Source organism: Lygodium microphyllum, unplaced genomic scaffold (genome assembly GCF_053477565.2).
Source record: "Lygodium microphyllum isolate KBCC unplaced genomic scaffold, Lygodium_microphyllum_v1.1.10 scaffold_310, whole genome shotgun sequence".
In the NCBI taxonomy this organism is placed as follows: Eukaryota; Viridiplantae; Streptophyta; class Polypodiopsida; order Schizaeales; family Lygodiaceae; genus Lygodium; species Lygodium microphyllum.
Window position 1 is genome coordinate 5837 of NW_028229788.1, and position 21599 is coordinate 27435.

Genomic DNA, 21599 nt, shown 5'->3' on the forward strand with positions numbered 1-21599 from the left:
AAGACCCCAATAAGAATAAGGCTTTGCAAAGCTCTTCCTGAGATTATCACACTTGATCAGTTTTGATATCCATTGATGGGAAATTCTTGAAGCTATATTAAGGCAAGTCACAGGCACTAGTGAATGAGCTGTTATAAGGCCATAAGATGACATGGGAGTAGCTTTGTAGGCATCCCATCTGTTGGGCGGAAAACCAGCCCTCCATGCTTCAGAATCTACTTCAGAAAGATTAATATGGCTATCATAAATATATAACATGTACACCAAAACTTGCATAAAACCAATTTTTGAGATTAGGACACTTTATCACTGTGCCAAAGGAAAAAGCAGAAGTAATGACAAAAACTAAGTTGAAAATGAGCTATGAATTTGAAATAGTAGACTGGTAGTGGTAGCCTACAGATGTTCAAAACTCTTCAAGAATAAAGCAATGCCCTGTTATGGACCTCCTTCTGCCCTTCTCATCTCACTATAATGGCCTCAAATGGAACTAACTACAAAATAATTTTGATTAATGTGACATTCAAATCCACATGATTGTCCCGTACCTGTGAATCCTTCATCCTATACAGACTATTAAGTTACACGTTTTTGCCTACAGGGATTCTTGAAGCACATTAAGGAGGTTCAAATGGTCCCAAAGAGGGACCAGTGAATGAGCTGTTATAAGCCCAGAAGCAGCAACTGCAGGGACTCCAATTCCTGGCATGGTACTGTCACCACAGCAAAGCAGTCCTGGTATATTGGTTTGGGGCCCTGGGAAAGTTGCCTCACCTGCTTTGATAGCTGGCCCATATGTGCCTTCCGTCCGACAAAGGTAACGCTCATGAGTGAGAGGACTTCCTACAAGCTTAAGCTTCACCCTTGCTCGGATATCTGGAATGACCTTCTCCAATGCTTTCCATAAGACCTATGGCATTTACAGAACATCAATTGTTTCTTGTTTGAGACATCCACAAAATACTTTTAACGCAAAACATAGAGTGCCGATCCTTCGGTTCCAAAAAGAACGTTCAATCCTCTAGCTGACTATTTGTCCTATCTTGATTCTTTAACAAGTTTTAAGAGCATTGCCCAATAAGCTAATCTTTAAAATGCTCAGGCTGGCAAAGCAGCTTATGAACATGTGCACATGAAATCCACATAAATTAGCCATCAAAACATGATAAGTATCTATGTTTTGCCCAAGTTGAAGCTACTCTGATGAGCATGTGGATTTAAGAAAAAATGGTTATGGTTTGGAATGGAAGAAAGACACTTTAGCTTGGAGCTGAAGCATGTCTACATACCTCTGAACGTTCATCTTTAAGAGCAGCATATTGAGGACTTTGACGGTCTATTCCCTTCCAAATATCATAGGGTTCATTTCCTGCTGTGTATGCATGTATCACGTGATGACCAGGTGGAGCCAATGATGGATCAAATACTGTCGGGATAGATACAATGCACACATTTTGTGGTGCATCAATCCCCACATCCCAATCATTCAGAACAAGGTGATGGCATTCCAGGTCTCTAGGTAGCCCTGATGCATCAATACCAAGGTGTAAATGCATGAAACTGTTCGCCTTTGGTGTTGACTTGGCTTGCCTACACATTGCTTCATCCTGGGGAATAAGACGAGCAGTATCCCAAATTGATGCATTGGATATTACTGCTTTACGACTCCGAATGGTCATTTTAAGACCCTTTTTGGGGCCCCTTGACTTCTGATATCTTATACCCACCGCACATCCACCTTCTATCAGCACACCATCAACATGTGAAGATAAAAGAAGCTCTCCACCATACTTCTTGAGCCCTCGAACAAGAGCATCTATAATAGCCTGGCCACCACCTAGAGGATAGTCAATTGTCCCATCAACACGATGCCTCTCTGTAAACATCGTAACCATCTCAGCCGTAATGGTCCTGCACCAGAGAGGTCTCACATACTTTTTTCTTATTTAACAGGCATAAATGTTTACACAAGTCTAATGATTTGATATGAATCTCATGGACATTCAGGACATTAATGGCTCCAAAAGCATCCTATATCAATGTTCAGTAACCATCCCTCATTTTCCATTTCCAAGGGAATGCTTCCATCAGCACAGTGGTAGCACTTGGGAGACAAGCATAAATGTAACCAATCAAATCATAATCATTGGAACCACAGTTTTGTTATGTAAGTGACCTCCTTTATAGTCAATTTGCAATCATCAGGGAGATAAAAGGAGAACAGAAAAGAGAAGGGAAGGGAGGGAAGGGTAAAGGTCCTTGGTCTTGCACTGGCAATTTGCAACATTTCATCCTCACCTCTACATAGCATACCAAGTTTCAAGATGATACACAGTAACCTAAAACAGATGAATACAACCATCAACAAAACGTTGTGCTCTGTATGACCACCTTTTCTTTGTTATACACTCACTTTAACTTTCCAATTCAAAGTAAAAAGAAAATGAACTTACAGAAAAAGAAGTATTTCTTTGCCTCTGGGGACTTACCCATCAGCAAGAAGTCCACTAAGAACAAAGCATTCTAGATCAATAAGTCTTCTTAAAAAAGGATCCTTTACAACCTGCAATGGCCCACTTATATAAATAACAACCTGCTGATTTTTGGTCCTACAACTAGGTCTCTTTCTTATCATTGTTGATTCATCAATTTTGCAACACACGATTCATCAAGCTATCTGAGAACTGACCTTGTCAACCATGACAGAGAATGGTGCAAGGAGACTGCCTGTATGAGCTATGCTTGGCAGCAAACGAGGTAGAAACCGTCCAACTGTTAACAATACACCAAGATCTTGCCTTAAGGCTGCAGCTGGAAGAGAAATTGCTGCTTTAGCAAGTGGCTCCATCCGTTTCTCAAGCTCTCTCCATTCCTCAGCTGCCCTAAACCCACCAACTTTCTGAATTTCTGCCGCATAAGCAACTGCATTGGCTGTGAACCTGAATATTCCTTCTGGTAAATACCCCACCCAGCTATCATATTGCACACACCTCACTTCCTCCCCAATTGCATCCAAGACCTGCAAGAACAGCATGCTTTTATGCATGAATATATCTGACATTGACCAAAAATGCCAACCCCTGCACAAGAACATTACTCCAAAAACTCACAATCCTTTGTAACAGCCTGAGTATATATTACAACAATATACAAAGTACAGTGTGCCAATGTGAGCTAACCTCCACGTCACATATGAAAGTACAGCTGTACAAAAGCAGCTGTGTCTCAGAGATGATTAAAATTCACACACAATTATAGAGATATTCTTGAACAAAAAAGGTCAAAAAGGGCAGCATCCCAACTAGAGGCTCCTGGAAAAAACTGCATCACAGAATATTATACACTATGGAGATCTCAATACTTACACCAGCTGCAAAAGAGTCAAACCATGAGGGCATAACACAAAACCCAACAAACTAAAATTTCAGAGATAACACCCAAAAGTATGTCTGATCAGACCTTAAAGAATTTTCGAAAAGAAAGTAGAGTGACAGTGCCCACAAAAAAAACTATCTCGTTGGTGCACATGTTGGTGAAGAAATCACACCAGACACCAATGTAATGCCAGCATGTTGACATAACAGCCCAGTTAGACGCTGGCACAGGAAACATCTCTACTTTAGAAGTAGACTTTCAAATTTATTTCCAAAAAGGAAGCAGAGTGGTCGCATCACCACAGCAAATGAGGAGCTGTCTCATTTGTCCACGTTGGTGAAGACATCACTCTAGCCACCTATGTGATCCCAACACATAGCACCCCAATCATCTCAAAGCCCTCATAGGAAAACTTGCTTCTTTAAAGTTAATCTAGACTTTCAATTGGAAATAAGACACAACTTCCAACACTAATCCAAGAGACAGTTGTAACAATCAATGGGTCTATCTAAACAATCCATATATTAAAGATGCTGAAATACAATGCTGAATTACCCATTACGATGAAGAGACCAATCATGTAGAAGAGACTCAATTTTCTATTTGCCATAGGAGCTTTCACTGTGTTTTTCTTAGCTTTGTCGGTGAGTTTCCAGCCTCTGCCACCATCCGACTGCCCTAGGAGTGTCACATCAGCCTGATTGCTGCCATGTCAGCATTCACGTACTGTTCAACTGCTGCCGACTGCATTTAATGCAGGTCGGCCAGATTTTTTATGCCCCCAAACAGCTGGTTGGCCAGTTTTGATTGTTTTCAACTATTTATAGCTGAGTTAGTGGCTGGGCAGATCACTCCTTCCTTTGCTTCACAGGTGGTCCGTCAAGTGGCTGCAGTCTTCTCCGTCTCTGGCATGGACAGCAGGCTGCATGACCTGCGTCTCCATCACCGTTACCGTTGCTGTTACTATCATCGTTTCAGCCTGATCCGATGCCCTCACTGATGCATGCAGGGTCTGATCGGTCCACTCCTTTGTATTCAGCATTCTTCATCAGTGAGTGCAGATTACTTTCCTTCATCTCCTGCTGTTGTTCTCTCTCTTTCTCTAGCCCATGCAAATCAGCCAAGATTCAAGCCCAATGGGATAGTTCACTTTGTGTGAACTATGCCCTTATGTCAGATTCTTCAAGACCATGAGCCTACTACAATTGATGAGGCTCTTTCATGTGCCTGGTTCCTTTGAGACCATCGCATACCATCCTGTGACTACTACTCCTCAGGGACTCCCTCCATCCCTAAATCACAAAGTGTGTTTCGTGCCCAACAAGGAGGAGGCCAGATCTCTTCGCGGTGTCGTGCTGCTGCGCATCCGAGCCGTAAACACCTCCATTTTTGTTGTGCATCTGTGTTATCTTTTCGTGTGTGTTTCATTGTGTTTGATTGCTGCATTATCTTTCCGTCCTTTTCAGTACCCGCATCCAATGTACATACTCCACTTGTGTGTTTGTGTTTGTGTGTGTTTCTGTTTGTGTGCATGTTATGTGTATGTCAGAAAAATATGAGAAACTGATGCCAAAGGACATTATTAAGCTGTTGATTTCAATGATGAACTCCAAGAAAAGTGCAGGATACCGTGGCATCGAAGGAAGGCTTGAGAATTCGCTGTGGATGCTGCAATGAAGTGATTAGCTGTTCATCATTTGAAGCTCATGCTAGTTGGGGTTCTCGACGAAATCCGTATTTGAGTATATTTCTATCAGATGGGCAGTCACTACATGAGGTTGCAGTAGCTCTTTCAGTGAAGAGACAGGATAGAGCTGCTGGTATAAGCCCAATGATAATGATGACATTTGTGCAGAATGTGGTGATGGGGGAGATCTTGTTCTCTGTGATGGATGCCCAGGAGCATATCACATAGAATGTGCTGGTCTATCCTGCATACCGGAGGGAGATTGGTTCTGTTCTCTCTGTCAAAACAATCTTGGGGAAGATAAGAGACAAGTGTCTAGAACAAGTGTAAGCTGTTTCAAAAGTTGGAGGGAAAGATCAAAAGCTTTGCATCCTCAAAATAGCCTTACCGATGCTATGTTGAGATTGGGGCGCTCAAAATTCAAAGGGTAATACTGTACAGTTGAAGAGAAAAGGGGCCGACTCTGCTGGTACACCGAAGGGAAGGATCATGAAGGCGCAGGTCTCCGAGAGGGTTCTGAAGGATCCTGTTGTTAGTGCAAGCATGATCAATTATCTTACAAGCCAGCTTACTGTTCACCATCGACTAGCGCAATTCTGCTGATGTCATGCAATCTGGAGAAAGACGACTAGAGGTTCTGAGTGATTTGGGGGGAAACTTCGCCATCGCCTTTACTGGGAACCTCTTGATCCTGAATCATGGGAATTCTGGCAAACTACAGGGAATTTTCCATTCCAGGGCATATCTCTGGTTTCTCTGAGAAGTTTAATTCATCGAATTCTATTCGCTCCCTCACCCATTCTCCCCTTTGTACATTCCTGCGTTCCGGAAGGAGACAGATGAAGCTCTGCAAGCTGACGATGAAGGGCGAGCTCTCCGACATGGAGGCGATTGAAGATTAGTAGCGAAGAAGTTCAAGGAGCCGAAGTCGAGGGGAATCAACCTCCAGATGAAGATGACAACTACGTCAAGGAGCTCTTCTGATGGCACAATGGCATCGATAAGGCCCAATTCAAGTGCCTCTTCAGCAGAGATAGACTTTGATGTCAGGATCATATCCATGGCTTTTGACAAATCAACTAATCGGGGTAGACGTTGAGTGCCTCCAGCACCTGGAATGACCCCAAGTTGAAGTTCAGGCAAGGCAAGCTGTGACTTGGGAGCTGCAATTCGCCCATGGCAGGACATGGCTAACTCTAAGTCTCCACCAAGCGCCATTATCATCGTCTGCACAGAGATATATAACCTTAACCCAGTTCCCTCTTCAGTTTCAATTCCGTATGTTAGCCTTTACAAACGAGCTGTACTCCTGCACAGATCCCTGAATTCATCAGTTCAAATGTATCATTTTTCTGCCTTCAGAGTCCCCTCCAGCCTAAAACAACATGGTTGCTGTATTTGATGCCCTGGAGGTTGAAGGTGTTCCCTTCTCTACTTCCATTGTCCCACCTGGATGTTCCAAGTCCTTGGTACTCGGAGGAGCAGGAATTCATCATATGGACATTGTATTACGTCTGCTTGGAGATATGGATAAGTGGTTCCTCACAATTTGGGTGATGATACAATGAGTGTACAGCTATTTATTTTTTTAAGTGCGAGTAATTAGGACGGGAACTTTTCTTCAGGAGCTAGAGGCCTTGAGATCAATGGGAAGTTTATTAAGTTCACAGTAATTGGAATATACATTGATGAGGAGGCTATCCCCTAACTCTCTCCAAAGCTCAAAGATGGCAGATTTCCTGGGCTGAAGAGGAGTTCTGGATTTCCTCTCCAACACATAGCCGAAGGATTTAGACAAATACAAACAGGGAATGGCTGCTGCGGTAGACAAATCCAAACAGGAGGTGTTGCTAACCACAGACAGACAGGGTTGCTCTCAAAAAGCCAGCTGTCCACTGCTATTGTCTTCTCCTGTGGCAATCTCTTGCTGAAATTTGAATGCTGAGAACAGCCTTGAACTGGTGCTGAATGTTGGGTAGACTTATGGGTTGATTGCTCAAACGATTAGATCGAGAAAAGGCTCAGAATTGCTGCCCACAGAACTTCATTGTATTGGCATTGTATGGATTTCTGAGAATTGTTCACAGGGATTGCTGCCCAACAAAACTCATCAAGCCTATGTGCCAATGGTAGAACTGTCTTTGAACACCTGAATGCAAAGCTGGTTATGAGATACTACAGATTTTTCTGAACATGGACCTCATGTAATTTACTTGACAAGGAATATAGTGAACTTTGGCATCAAAAATTCGATTTCTTCTTGTTAGTCTCTTTCCTTGCTGCAACTTGAACTCCGTGTTCAGCAGCTCTTACACGAAACTCTACGACAGCGGTGTCGCAACGCATAGGGTTAAAGGTCACCACAGGGGTTTGGCAAGAAAACTGGACAAGATAGATGGAGATGTGTCTTCAAGAGATAAGTAGATTACAGTGAATGTTTAAAGGTTCAAGAGGTACTTCACGGTCAATCATAGGGGTTTGAGAGAGAAGAATGTATGGGGGTTCAAGAGCTTAGACTCCGGAGATGGTAGAGATAAGAGAAGGGTTAAAGGTTTCAAGCCAAGTTCTTGAAGATGTTGATAGAGCTTCCAACTGAATGTTCTTAGCAAAGATCACAAGAGTATTATCTCATAAGTTCTAACTTAAATCAAGCTTGTTTTCTTGACTGTAAGAGCAATCACAAATTATAAAATCTAGTACAATATACTGTCATGTATCATAAACAACTCTGCATCCTATCATTCATACATGATGCCATAGCATGAATCAACTTTGCATGATTACATTCAATGTAGATTGTTAGGAACAAAAGCTTATGAGTCAATTACAAGGCTTGTAGGGCGAAGAGACTTGCTTCAAAAGAGCTTCAAATTGAGTTCCTGATAAGGATAAGTTACCACATCCAAGAAATAAGAGAAAAAGATCATCTTAATTCAACTCAAATCATCTATAAATGATCTACAAACATTGCCCTGCCATAGGAACACATAATACTTGCATATTTTGATAAGATGTTTTCTGTAGAGTAAGAAATGAATTAAAAGAACAATGCTATAGCTAATTCTCTGAATATGGCTGAAGATATCAGCCCCAAATCAACCCAAATATCTTTCGGAATTCACCTCTGATAATAGCATAAACTTCCCCTAACACGGTGTCGGAGCGTTTGGTGTCGAGAGTCCACCACAAGGATAGGAGACAGCAAGGTGAAGGTAAATTCAGGGAGCGGAGTAGACGGAAGAGAAGGGGTTCGAAGAAATTGAAGACCTAGAAGAATACTCCCAAAAAGAATTAGAAAATGTAGAAGAATACTAACAGAGATGAAGCATGTCAGTTTCTTTCAGCATTATGAGAAGATATAACTCTAATAGACAAAAAAGTGTATAAAATAATACCTTCTTCTATGCTGCTCAGATCGCCAATCTGATGCTTCCATTGGCTCCGAAAGGGGAGGTAAAATACCATTACACCTGGCCAGAATTCTACCTGATCACTCCTTCTTCATCTCCCACTTCGGAGTGCTGTTCACTCCCTGAAAACAACAATTACGCGTCCCGCAATTTCTCTATTCTTTCTTTTTACATAAAATCCTCTCAAATTGGCTGAAACCTACATGCTTTCTTTTACATGTCATCCTAATCTAGAAGTTGTCTATAGTTTTATGGATTTTTACAAGATATAATATCTAAAATATCAAAAATTGGCTAAAACTTGTCAATAAATCTAATATTTTTGAACCATGGACACTAACACTAATGTCTAAAATGACATTGGCTCTCTAAATCAATAAGAAAGCCACACTTTAGTTTTTTTTTTACACGGTGTGCGCGTAGTGACACGACATCCACCCCCTGCTAACCTGCACATCCTCTGGCATGTGCCAAAGTCTTTACGGATTTGCAGTGTTAGAAGAAGTATCTTCTGCCATATCAATGTCTTCATCTTCTGCCTCTTCTTCTTCCTCTATGTATTCATGCTCTTGAATTATATCCAAGTCTTCTAACTCATATGTTAAAGTTTCTCTTTGTTTGAAGAGCTTGATTCTTTTTCCAGCTATGGGTATCTTCATGCTTGTTCCATCCAATTCAGCCAATGAATATGTGACATTGTCATGAATGACCTTTACCACATACGGGCCAAACCAACACTTTACCATCTTCCTAGAAGTACTATATTGATTGTCTAAACTGCTGTCATAGACAAGCACCTAGTCATTTTCTTGAATTGCTCTTGGCCGAAGTCGATGTCGCTTATCAAATTTTCTTTTGTTCTTTAGTCTTGCTATCTTTAGCTTCTCAATAGCTGCTTGAACATCTTCAGGCCTTCTTTCTAGCTGCCATATGCGCAAAGTCAGCAAGTCTTCTCTAGTGATACCTTCCTCCCAAGGTAGAAGACTCCATATGAGAATAGATTCTTCAATTGGCATAATTGGTTGTTGTCCATGCATAAGTTCAGCTGGCATATAGACAGTCACTGTACTGTGAGTAGTCTGGTCAACCCATAATGCAAAAGGTAGCATTTTAAGCCATTCTTTGATCTTTCCTCTACAAGACTTTGCTAGCCTCTACAAGACTTTGCTAGAGCTTTGAGAATAGGCTAGTGGCCTCTCTCACTTTTCCCATTGTCTTCAGGGTTGTAAGCTGATGTTAAAGTCAACTTAATACCCAATTAAGCAAAGAAGTTACGTGCCTCATCAGCATCCAACTCTCCTCTATTTGCAATTACTTTACCTACGCAACCATATCTACAAAACACTTCTTCAAGTAAAAAACGACAAACAGCTTAAGTGGTCTTGGTTGTTAAGGCTTTGCCTTCAACTTGATTGGTTAGATCCTCTCTTGCAAGCACTAAATATCACATATTCCATATTCCTATAGAAATAGTTATAAGATCAATAACCCATCTATAATGTATAGACAAAGGATAAGTTGGTTGTAACCCATCTCGATGCTTGACCATAGAATACATCTGGCACACATAATAGGTTTCAACAAAATGTGCTATGTCTCGATACATGTTTTGCCACCAATATTTTTCTTTGACTTTACTAAAGATTCCCCATATGCCTCTATGGCCAGCCCATATGCTTTCATGAAATTCCTTCATTACCTGTTGCTGCAATCTTTTGTTACCTAAAACTCGAACAGGCGCTCATTTCTTCTTCTTTGCGTGCTTCCATAGATACCATTCTTTAAGAAAAAAACCATAATCTTTCCTCTTAATATGCTTGAACTCTTTATCAGTCCAAGACTCCTCCTTCTTCATTGTGCTCAAATATTGGCTGATCTTCAGCTAATCTTCTTCATAATCTTCTTCAAGGAAATGAACTAGAACTTGAGCAATGCAATGAGCATGCTGGCTACTAGTTGACCATCCTTCTTCCATAGATAAATCTTTGATCTTTGTTGCTGTAGGCTGATTTATAGCAGTACCTTTTCCCGTTCTTATTGTACTTAATGCTATACCATTAAAAATATCAACTTCACTTGCAAAATTCAGCTTTGGGTTTGTATATGTAGCAACTGAAAAGGTACTTTCAACAACCAAGGAATGAAATTCAAGAAGTATAGATTCTTCAGCTTCATCTTATTCCATCAACTCTTCTTCATTGTTATATCTTGCAGGTGATAGCATGTCAACAACTGGATTCGCCTTTCCTGCAATATGCTTTAATTCGGAATTGAGAGATTGAATATATGCAATCCATCTTAGCATAGCAATGTCGGGTGTAGAGCAATTGACAATCATGCCCAAGAGTGGAAGACAATCAGTTTCTACCACTACGGAAGCACCTATAAAGTATTCACGATCACACTTTAATGCTGTTACAACTCCCCACAATTCCCTTTTTACTTGTGCATACCTTCTTTGACGTTCATTGAGAACCTTTGCTCCAAAACGAATTGCATACCTATTACCTTAACAGCCCATTCTATCCCAATGGGACTTGTATCCACAATAAGGATGATGGGTTGATCATTTGAATAATCAGCCCTTTTGAGAGTGGAGGCCGAAATTAACTTCTTTAGTTTGCGTACAGTGAGAGTATGCTCTTCCCTCCAAGAGAATCTTTGGCCTTTTCTTAATAATTGATAAAGATTTTCGGCGACATGAGCAAAATGTGGTATCCATATGAGATAGAATACACATGCGCCAAGAAAACTTCTCACCTCTGAAATATTTGTGCATTTTTCTTGCATTCTATTGATGGCATCTATCTTGATTGGTGAAGGTTTACATCCGTAGAGGCCACACAAATGTCCAACCACTAGGACTTCTTCTACTCCAAAAATCGACTTAGCTCCAGAAAGGGTAAGATGTACCTCTTCTAGCCTTGTCAAAATCCTATCACAATCATGAATATGGTTAACTACAAATGTCCTGCAGCCATCTTCGTCAAGCTCCTCATTCTTTTCATTGACTTCACATCCCTTGATAGATATATCATCAAGAAATGGAAGAGTAAGTTGTGGAATAAAGTCCCTTAAGACATTGTGCATGGCATTCATCATATGGACTACAGAGTTTGTTGCACCTTGTGATAGAGTGCACATACGGATCAATCCAAGAGGTGTCTTCATTGTAGTAATGTCTCAGCTTTCTAATGAAAGTTGAAATTGGTCATATCCTGAATATAGGTCGCCCATAGAATAAATTGCTCTACCTGCAAAAGCTTCAGCAAACTCGTCAACAATTGGACCCGAACCAACATTTCGGATTGTGACACGATTAACAGGTTGCAGATCTTGAATGAATCGTAAAGATCCATTTTTCTTGGGCACGGTAAACCATCGATTTGAGTAAGATGCTAAAGAAGATTCTAAAATCTTCATTCCGGTCTTCTCATTTAGAAGTTTCAATAATTTGGGCAAATGTGCCCTTGGAACGGAAATAGGCTTGAGGTTCCAAGGCACATGTGGGACCGTAAAAATGACCATAGGAGCCACAATATTTGGATCCACACGACCTATTTCACTTGGTTGAAATGCAAAAGCTTTTTCATATTTCATTAGCATTTGCATAAAAGAGTGTTTTTTAATCGGCGAAAGGAAAGAATTTTTACCTATTTTGAGCTCTTTTATACTTTCAGATGTGAACTTGTGGTCAATGTTGGAAGAATCACGAAGACTTGGTTTTTGCTGTCCTATTAGCCAGCCCTTCACTTTCAAGAGGCAGTGGGACTACCACAGGCTTGACTTTCTTATCCACCGTCTTGTATTTTGTCTCCACTTGCACTTCAACCTTGTTAAGTAAACCAATGTCTTCCTGCTCAACAAATTCGTGAATTGTTTGATAAAAATCCAATGTACATACTTCTATGGACTGATTTTCAGCTTGATTTTCTGTATGAGCAGCTGTATATATTTCAACCAATGTGTCAGTAGTAATCAATTTAAAAAAAATGCTCAAAATATCTTTATTTTCAGTTCATCATGTCATAAGTTTTCAGCTCCCTTTTTATATGACATAAATATTTTCTTTCAGCTTTAGTCATGGCTGGAAGAGACTTATAACAGCCCATACTATTGGCTGTACATATATATAGATTAGCTAGAGAGAGAGTTTCTGTAGCATAAGAAGGTTCAATCTTTTTACATAAGACACTGCCATAGCCTCCTTTTATAGCAGTGCAACTCGAAAACCCTTGAATTCTCAGGCATTAGGAGACACAAGATAATCATGCAGCCAATCTCTATTTCGATGATGGTTAACACACACAGTAAGAAATTGGACAGCTCGTTCATTATCCTTGCTTTGGATTCAAGCATAAGAAAAACCATCATCAATAGCTTTTGTTTCCAAGCGGGCTTCAGAAATGTAAGGTTGCTCAAGAATGATAGGGTAACTACAAGAGTCTTGAACAAAAAAGTGAAATTGTATTTTACGTCTTCAATAGTTACTTACACATTAGGACATGCAGCATATAACTCTCCAGAAGAGTTGTTTGCAGCTCTCATTCGCTAACCTAGAACATCTATGGGCCACCCGCCACTTTCATAGAGACTCCTTGCCATGACGTTTATCTCAGAACCATGGTCTAAGAGTACAATACATGGTGTTTCTTTTTCTCCAATTTTGACGACTGTCTCCGTTGTTGCTCTTGTCCAATGTGTACGGGAGTAGTGACTACTTGGAATGAATCGAGCTTCTTCCTCATCATGCATGTGCTGTAGACGACCTTCTTTTTGAGAGGTGGGCTGCCCAACTGGTTTGGACCAGCCGATCATTGCATTTTCAGGCTTCACTTCTTTAATTTTTGCATTCATGCTTTCTTTATCTTCAGCTTCAATTGCTACAATTAACTCTTTAACTGCTTCAAGCTGAATTCCTTGTGCAGTCAGCTTCTCTTCATTCTGCACAAAAACTTGAAAAACTTGCAAAAAAGCATGCACTGTTTCTTCAGCTTCATCACCAACATATTGTCTTTTCCTTTTGATTACATTAATAATTACATCATGGAATTCACGTTTGGCAATTCCAAGAATTTCGCCTAAGGTGAATTCAATTTTGCTTCCCAGAATTCGTTCTTCTGGGACTCGTTTGAGATCGGTTGCAGATTCTATGTCAGACTGCAATTCGTAGCCTGGCTGCTTGCCTTTCTTCTTTCCTTTGGTCTTCTTTGTTTGTGGCTGCGTAGCCTCCATCTCCATCACCGTCACCGTCAATGTTGCTGTCATCATTTCAGCCTGATCCGATGCCCTCACTGATGCCTTGGGCTATGTGCAAGGACTGATCAATCCACTCCTTTGTATTCAGCATTCTTCTTCAGCCAGTGCAGATTGCTTTCTTTCGTCTCTTGCTGTCTTTCTCTCTCTTTCTCTCCATGTTCGTGGTTCTCTTCCATTGCGCACTCTCACATTTTCATCCAATGGCATAGACAACCCATTATAATGGAGACTAATAATGCAGCCAATTGAGAGTATTTGTTCTAGCTCCAATTCGGGACATTGTAGGGCCTCTTTTCTTGGCTGCAATTTTGGCCCCAAGCATTTTACTTGGCCTACAAAGTGTTACATTGTCCTTTTCTTCATTGTTGTATCTACATCTCAATTCCATCATAATATCAAAGCACAGATCTTCTCCTTGTTGTTGAAGCTTACCTAGACAGTGAAAGCTTACTCATCGTGTAAGCATTGCAGTCCAAACCTCTAATTTTTAGCAGATGTCTTCATAGACCATGTATGCCAATGTAACAACCTTCAGCTCTTCTAGTGCCTCTGGAAATTGCTCATGGTAGCTAAAGTCAATGAAGAAACCATATTGAAATAAGTATGTCTCCACACCAAAAACAGTAAGATATACTCAACTGTCCATAGGGAGATTGAAATGGTGACCCATAAAGTTGATAGCCTCTAGGAACATGATAAACTCACCAAACACTCTGTGCAGTTAGTAAGGGCTGATTTGGAGGAATTAATTCAAACCCCCAAAGCAAGGGCAAACAAGTCACATGTTTCCATCACTTTATGAACATTATCTCAGTGAGCCTTTAGGAACATAAAGGTGTCATCAGCCAAAGCTTCTCCAACCAGTTGTTCTATTGAAGGAAGAGAGAAACCAACCAACCAACTCATTAGCCACTAGGCTAGACAACATCGTCAAAATGAGATGAGTGGCTAGAGCTAAGAACAAAGGGCTCAAAGGGCAGCCCTACCTAATAGAACAGTGAACAAGAAAAGGTTTAGTGATTCCACCACTAAGAAAAATCCGTGAAAGAAGAGTCCAAACTGAGAGTATAGATCAATCTGGACATTCTCGAACCAAATCCCATACATTGCATTAGCTAAGCCAAGAAGGATTGGATGGTCAAAAGCTTTTTCTAGATCCAATTGAACCATCACTAGTTCCTAATTTGTGCAATGTGCATAATCTATCCCTGTTTGGACATTCAAGATATTATGAAAAATATTCCTTCCTCTGATAAATCCATATAATTGCACAGGATGCACAATGGCAAGGAGGTGGTCATGTAGTCTTTTAGCCAAAACATTTGTACAAATCTTGTACACTCCGCCCCCATCAAGGAAATTGATCTCCAATGCTTCAGAGTAGAAGGGGACGGCACTTTGGGAATCTGTTTAATGACACCCCCATTCAAAGAGGCCAGCAATTTCCCTGTCATCCAAACCTACTAACAGAGGGCAGTCAAAGGCGCGGCCAATTGAGTTGCATATGTCTCAAAGAACTCATTTGTAAGACCATCCCACCCATGACTCTTGTCTTTGGGCAAATGCAACAAAAACATCCATCACCTCATTTTGTGTTATGTCCGCATCTGGGAGTTCAGCTATATCTGGCAAAATTTGATCTTTGACCAGATCATAAAACAAGGAACGGGCTGCCAAGATGGTCTCTGAAACACATGATTGCAACCCAAACAAGTTCATAAAATAATCCCGGCAAGTATGCACAATGGCTTGAGGGTTTGTAACCATTTCACCTATAAAAGTGCTCAGCCTGACCTCATTTTCCCTGTCAAAGGAAGCATGTAAACCACGATTGAATTTATGGGACTGGGACTTATTATCTTGCAATCCCTCTGATAACGCAACAATTTTAGCCTACCTGTAAGAACACATTTGAGAAGTATCAGCTAGTTGTGCCAGACTCATAGAGGCAGAAAGCAAGAAGTCCTACAACAAGTCCTTCAGAGGAGAATGTGCCAAGGCTAGAAGCTACTCCACAGCCCTGCAATCTTTGTCTAATATAAAGAGTAGCATGATACATACCATATTTCCTAGCCACCATTTGCACACTAGAGACCAATAGATTGAGGGAGACAGCCCCTTTAGACGGGAGATCCAATGTGGACTGATGTAATAGTTGTTGCATATAGCCATCAAATGTCACATGCTTGAGGAAAGGAGTTAAAACACAATGGCAACTTCTTCAAGAAACGTCTCGAGGGATGAACAAGGTGCTTAAGCACCTCAAACACCAGGGGAAAGCGATCAAAACCCACTATAGGGAAACAAAAGAATCGGCCTAAACAGAGCTATGCATAAACCACAACGAAACAAAAGATATTAGCGAAATGTAAACCTGCTTTAGAGGATTAATCGAGGGCTTGGTTGAAAGACCTGCGTGGAAAGAGGGGCCCGAATCAAAATGGTAACCCTGCCTGACGAAGCCATGTCCAGCACCACCTGCTGTGTCATGGCTCTCGCACACGAGAACCTTCATTCCATACATTGCCAGCATCGCCGCACAGCACAGCCCGCCGATGCCTGCCCCAATCACCACCACGTCGACCTCCTCGTGGCCGCCGTTGTCGTTCCACAGATGCGCCTCGTCCTCGCCCGAGGAAGATGATGATGATACATCTCTAGAAGTCGTGGAGAAAGAGGAGACCTGCGCGGCGCAGGTCCGGGCATCTTTCTCGCTGCGAGCGTGGCTATGGCGCCGGGAGGGGTATCGGCGCCCGAGTGATAGCCGGCCATCGAGGGAGACTGAGTGCTGCAGAGAGCGACTGGCCGAGGCGGCAGTTGCGAGAATGCTCTCGGATGATGGCAGTGCAATTAGGGCTGCCATTTTTCTGTGTGCTAACTTGGTTCACCGCCCTGCATCCATGCGAAGCGATGGCCCCGTGCTCGTGTGTGGCTGACAGATTACTCACGTCTCGTGGAAATGACATGACCATGCTCTGCCGGATGAGCATGGTTCGTCCATAGCTGACATGGCCTTGGAATATTCCAGGCACCTTACTTAAACTTCACTCTTATGGAACACACATATGTAGCTTTGTGAATATGGCTCATTGGCATGTTTATATGTAGCTTTGTGAATATGGCTCATTGACATGTTCACTTGATTGTGAATATGGCTCATTGACATGTTCATATGTAGCTTTGTGAATATGGCTCATTGACATATTCATTTGATTGTTCATATGTAGCTTTGTGAATATGGCTCATTGACATGTTCATATGTAGCTTTGTGAATATGGCTCATTGACACGTTCATTTGATTGTCGAACCACTCAAAGATCAGAGATTAAGCTCCTCGACAATCATACCCTTTTACGAGGCTATGAAGGATTTCGCACCAAGCTTCGTTAATGAGTTTATGCAGTAATTTTTACATTCACACATATCTTTTGAGCATACTCTCTATCTTCTGCAGAAAAGAAGTCCCTCCACTAAACTTTAAAGTTTATAATTAAGGCCCTTGTTTGATAGCCTATACTTGTTATCGGTTTCAAATTGTTATACTTTTCGATTATAAAAACCTCATTATTTCCTATTAACAGTAGGTGATGATGACTAATAACCTTGCAAATGAACTTTAAGAAGACACGTATGCAGAGACCTTGTTTGTCATCATTTGGCTTTGTTTGTATACGAAACCCTTCTATTTCCACTAGTAGCCACTTAATGGACATGTTTATAAGCAACATAGAATAGTTTGTAAATATGCTTACTCATGCCTTCCTTTACCCTCATTTGCATATTGTAGGAGAGTTTTATTCCATGCTCTTCTTCTTAGTCAACTATAGCATGGTTGCCATGTGTTGTTTCTTCATGTAATTGGATCAAAAAATGCAATTTGATGGTTGAATTTTCCTCTTCCTTGTGTTGTAGCAGATAAGCTTCACCTCTTCTATTTTTTTCCATATATGGAGGTGTGTGTATTTCCCATGATTGGTGCATTGGTTTTGGTATCGATAGTACCTTACAAAATTGTTTGAAGCTTGACCATTATTTGCAAATGTTTACATGTGGATAATAAAATAAATGCTTGATATTTATGATTGATTTGTCTTCTTCTTCTTTTTTCATACTATGAATTTCTATTATGGAATGAGTTGCACTTAGATATGTTGAAACTTGAATTGATTTTCTTGATTTCAATGGGCTTGCAATTGGTTGATAGGAGCATTTGGATAATAAAACAAATGCTTGATTTTCATCATTCATTTGTCTTCTTCTTTTTTTTTTCCCATACAACCAACCTCTATTCTAGAATGAGTTGCATTTTGAAGTAGACTATGCATTCACATATATAGCTCTACAATTATACTCTATATGGTTTTTGTTATTAGAACTAGTCCATAGCTAAGTTGAAATTTGAATTGAATTTCTTGATTGCAAGGAGTTTGCAATTGGTTGCTAGGAGATTATTGAGCCTTCAAGCTTCCCTTTTTGTCACGTGCAACTCTACAAGGCTTCTATTGTGTGCAAATAATAATGAGACTTAATTCTACTTAGAACCAAGTTGTAGCTAGGCTGAGATGTGCATGGAATTTCTTGCATGCAATGAGCTTTCAATTGGATGCTTGAAGTTTAATTGAAGTTTTACTTCTTGTCACATGCACCTCTACTTGGCTTCTATTGTCACAAGCAACTTTAAATGGCTAAACTTGAAGTTTATCATGTGCAACTCTATATCTTTGAATGTTTGCATGTGGATAATAATATAAATGCTTGATCTTCATGATTGATTTGTATAATTTCTTTTCTACACAAGAAGCTTCTATTGTAGAATGATTTGTGCTTTCAACTAGACAATCTATATATATATACATGGCTCTTCAATTAATTTGTGGATATGCTCATCAGAGTTTCTACTATTAAAATTAAGCTATAGCTAAGCCAAAATGTGCATTGAATTTGTTGAATACAATGAGCATTAAATTGGATCCTTGGAGATTAATGAAACTCAATGTTTTACTTCTTGTCATATGCAACTATATAAGTTGTCAATGCAAGCTATGATGCTTTTGACAAGTAGTAAGGTTAAGATATTGATGTTGTTCTATCATTATAGGTGTCTCTCACAATTATATATATGAATCTTCTTGTGGATAGTGAGTTTAAAATATTGATGTCATTCTCTCATTACGAGTTTGACTCTCAATGCTACATATGAGTCTTCTTTGCACTCAAACTAGTCTACCATACATAACCTTCTTGTCAGTACTATCAAGATGATTGTGATTATTTAAGATGTCAATGTATGTTATGATGCTTATGGTGGGTAGTGAGTTTAAAATACTAATGTTGTTCTCTCATTATGGGTGTGGCTCGCAATGCTACATATGAATCTTCTTGTGGATTGTATCAAGATGGGGAATATTTAATCTATCAATGATGGCTTATGATGATAATCATGGGTAGTAGGTTTAAGATAATGGTGTTTTTCTCTCATTATGGGTGTGCTTCACTATGCTACATATTGATCTTCTAGTGGAATGTAAAGTTTAACATATTGATGTTGTTCTCTCATTATGGTTGTGGCTTACAATGCTACATATCATTCTTCTTGTGGGTAGTATCATCTCTGGCAATAGAGAACTTGCAAACCACATCCAATATTGCATTAATGAAAGGGTTGCTTCCTAAGTTCCACTCTCAATTACAGTGTTTTCCCTTGGCTTTTGAGCATTCGAGTCATCTCATTGACTACTATGTGGTAAGGGATGGCACTCGATATATCAATCTCGATTTTGAGCTTCAAGAGTCTTCCATTAAGAAAGGGGATGATTTGAAGGTCAAGTTGGTTGAATATTGGTGACTACTCAAGGAGTTTGCCACTATTGGCTCCCCAATGTCAAACAATGATCAAGTCACATTCTTCTTGAACAAGTTGTTCAACAAATACTCTCATTTTATCCAACAAATTATCTCACTACCTAGATTGCCAACCTTCTACAATTTTGAGTGCCAGTTCTTGCATTATGCAAGGTTGCATGACCAAGTCCACAAGAAAGCCTCCACACATACTTATTTAGAGAGGTGGTTGGTTGCCTCTTCTTCACAAAGTAAAATCAATAGTGGCAAGAACTTGCAAGATGAAAAGGCAAGCCAAACCAAGGGTGACTCCCCTTCTTCAAATGGAACCAAAGAATTAAAACCCATCTAGCAATGACTCCCTAAGAAAATTTGGTTTTACACACACTGCTAGAGATTGGACCATGTGGACAAGGAGTGACATACCAAGGCCTAGAGTCTTCCACCTAAGAAACCTCAGTAGGCTAATGCAATTGCCTCCACTTCAATTGGCCAATCTAGTAGGGCTATGACTCCCACTACTGTCCAATCTACTCCTTCAACCCCAATAACCCCACTAGACATGTGCCCCACAAACCAGCCTCAACAACCATCCTTCTCTACTCTTGAGGGGTTGTCTGATTGGTCTCAAGTACTGATCCCATTGCACTTACATCCTTATTTTAGCTCCATATTTGCACTCTTAGGTCTTTAGGCTATTGAATCAGGCCCATAGGATTTGGTCCTTAGATTTTCCTTCTCAAGTCTTCCCTGCATTTCCTCCCACACACATACACAATTTCATCACTACATTTTTCATTTAGTGAGCTTCTCATTTCAGTTTTGTTTTTTGGAGCATCTCACTATTGACCTCTGAGCTTGCAACTCTTCATCTCTTTTGCAAGGTTTTGTTTTCAATATTGGGCTCATATGTACTAGTCCCACCTAGGCTAGATACTTGGAGTGTGCATTATTCCCTTCAAGATTTCATCATCCTAGGAGTTTTGCTCTTCTACCAGCATGGAGGCTTTCACTCTTGAGACCAAATTGTGTAGCATCTCTCTTGATGCTATCAGGATGGTAACTTTTATATTGTTCTTCTAGTTGGGATGCTTCCTCACATCATGGTTCTCGACACCACATGAAGACCAACATCTAGCTCCTCTTCCTCCTTCGGCATTGACATCTAAGGTTGAGAGGGGCTTACTACCCTTTTGGTATTCTACAGGTCTAAGCACTTGTCTTCAATATTGGCCTTTCCCCCCTTGTTGTACCTCCTCTTTTTGCATTGCATGATTTCATCATCTTTGTAAAGGGTACTTGAGCAAGTGAACAATTTCCCCACGAGGGACACTATCCAAGTGGCACTTGTTACATGAGCATTTCACATCATGTAGCATACTCGTTGTTTTGAGAGCACCACTGGATAGATCCTAGGTTGTGTCCACATTGACGGCTTCTACACCACACCAGCATTACTTCATCACCCTTTGCTTATCATTGACACCCGTGAGTGGATAGGTAGCTTGACCATCTTGATTTAACTAGCCCTTCTTATTCTCTTATATGGTACAGCTACTTAATAAACTGCAAACCATCTCTCTAAAGACCTTTTAACACCCCCTCCCCCCTTTAAAAAATCCACAAACAAAATTCATTGTGGTTCCATTTTCCTTTGCAGGATGTAGTCCATTGAGAAGTTGATGAGTACACTTTGTCCATTGCCATGTCCTCTCTAGGGTGACTACTTGGACTCCCTTGGTAAGATAACCATTGTATACTATAGCCTTGCTAGGCCATAGGGAAATCATTGTGCACCCTTGTGATCGATGCCCTGGCTGCTTTGGGGTGGGACACCTTGGGCAAAAAACATAGGTTGGCCTTCCTTTTTAGCTCTATTTTGGGTCAAAGAGGGGATGTTGAGTAAGAAATGCATTACATATTGATTAGCCTCTTAAATAACCTGAAACATGCTTATTTAATGAAAGATGAAAAACTATTGTCCAAAAATTTGTGATTGCTACAATACATGTGTTATTCCTATCTAG

The 21599-nt window shown here is 40.5% G+C and overlaps 1 protein-coding gene and 1 pseudogene across 2 annotated transcripts; both read right to left on the minus strand.

Moving 5' to 3' along the window:
• Positions 1–361: 361 nt before the first annotated feature.
• LOC148008146 (prolycopene isomerase 1, chloroplastic-like) lies at positions 362–16775 on the minus strand. Of its 2 annotated transcripts, none has more exons than XM_087674451.1 (5): positions 16106–16775; positions 2690–3019; positions 2490–2563; positions 1290–1911; positions 362–910 (listed from the first exon to the last, which is right to left on the minus strand). In XM_087674451.1, the coding sequence occupies exons 1-5, from the start codon at positions 16592–16594 to the stop codon at positions 596–598; spliced, it is 1830 nt and encodes a 609-aa protein (XP_087530577.1). In that variant the 5' UTR covers positions 16595–16775; the 3' UTR covers positions 362–595. The 2 variants fall into 2 exon arrangements, with proteins under 2 accessions (XP_087530577.1, XP_087530578.1); XM_087674452.1 differs by having other exon boundaries at positions 16144–16372.
• LOC148008147 (peroxisomal fatty acid beta-oxidation multifunctional protein AIM1 pseudogene) lies at positions 3028–6280 on the minus strand (annotated as a pseudogene).
• Positions 16776–21599: the final 4824 nt, after the last annotated feature.

Excerpts from the sequence above, each read along its gene's own strand:
- LOC148008146 (XM_087674451.1), bottom strand. The coding sequence starts at position 16,594 with ATGGCAGCCCTAATTGCACTGCCATCATCCGAGAGCATTCTCGCAACT. Across the intron at positions 3,020-16,105 it reads CGATTAATCCTCTAAAGCAG|GTCTTGGATGCAATTGGGGA; the intron begins GTTTACATTTCG and ends CTGTTCTTGCAG. Across the intron at positions 1,912-2,489 it reads AGTGGACTTCTTGCTGATGG|GACCATTACGGCTGAGATGG; the intron begins GTAAGTCCCCAG and ends TCTCTGGTGCAG.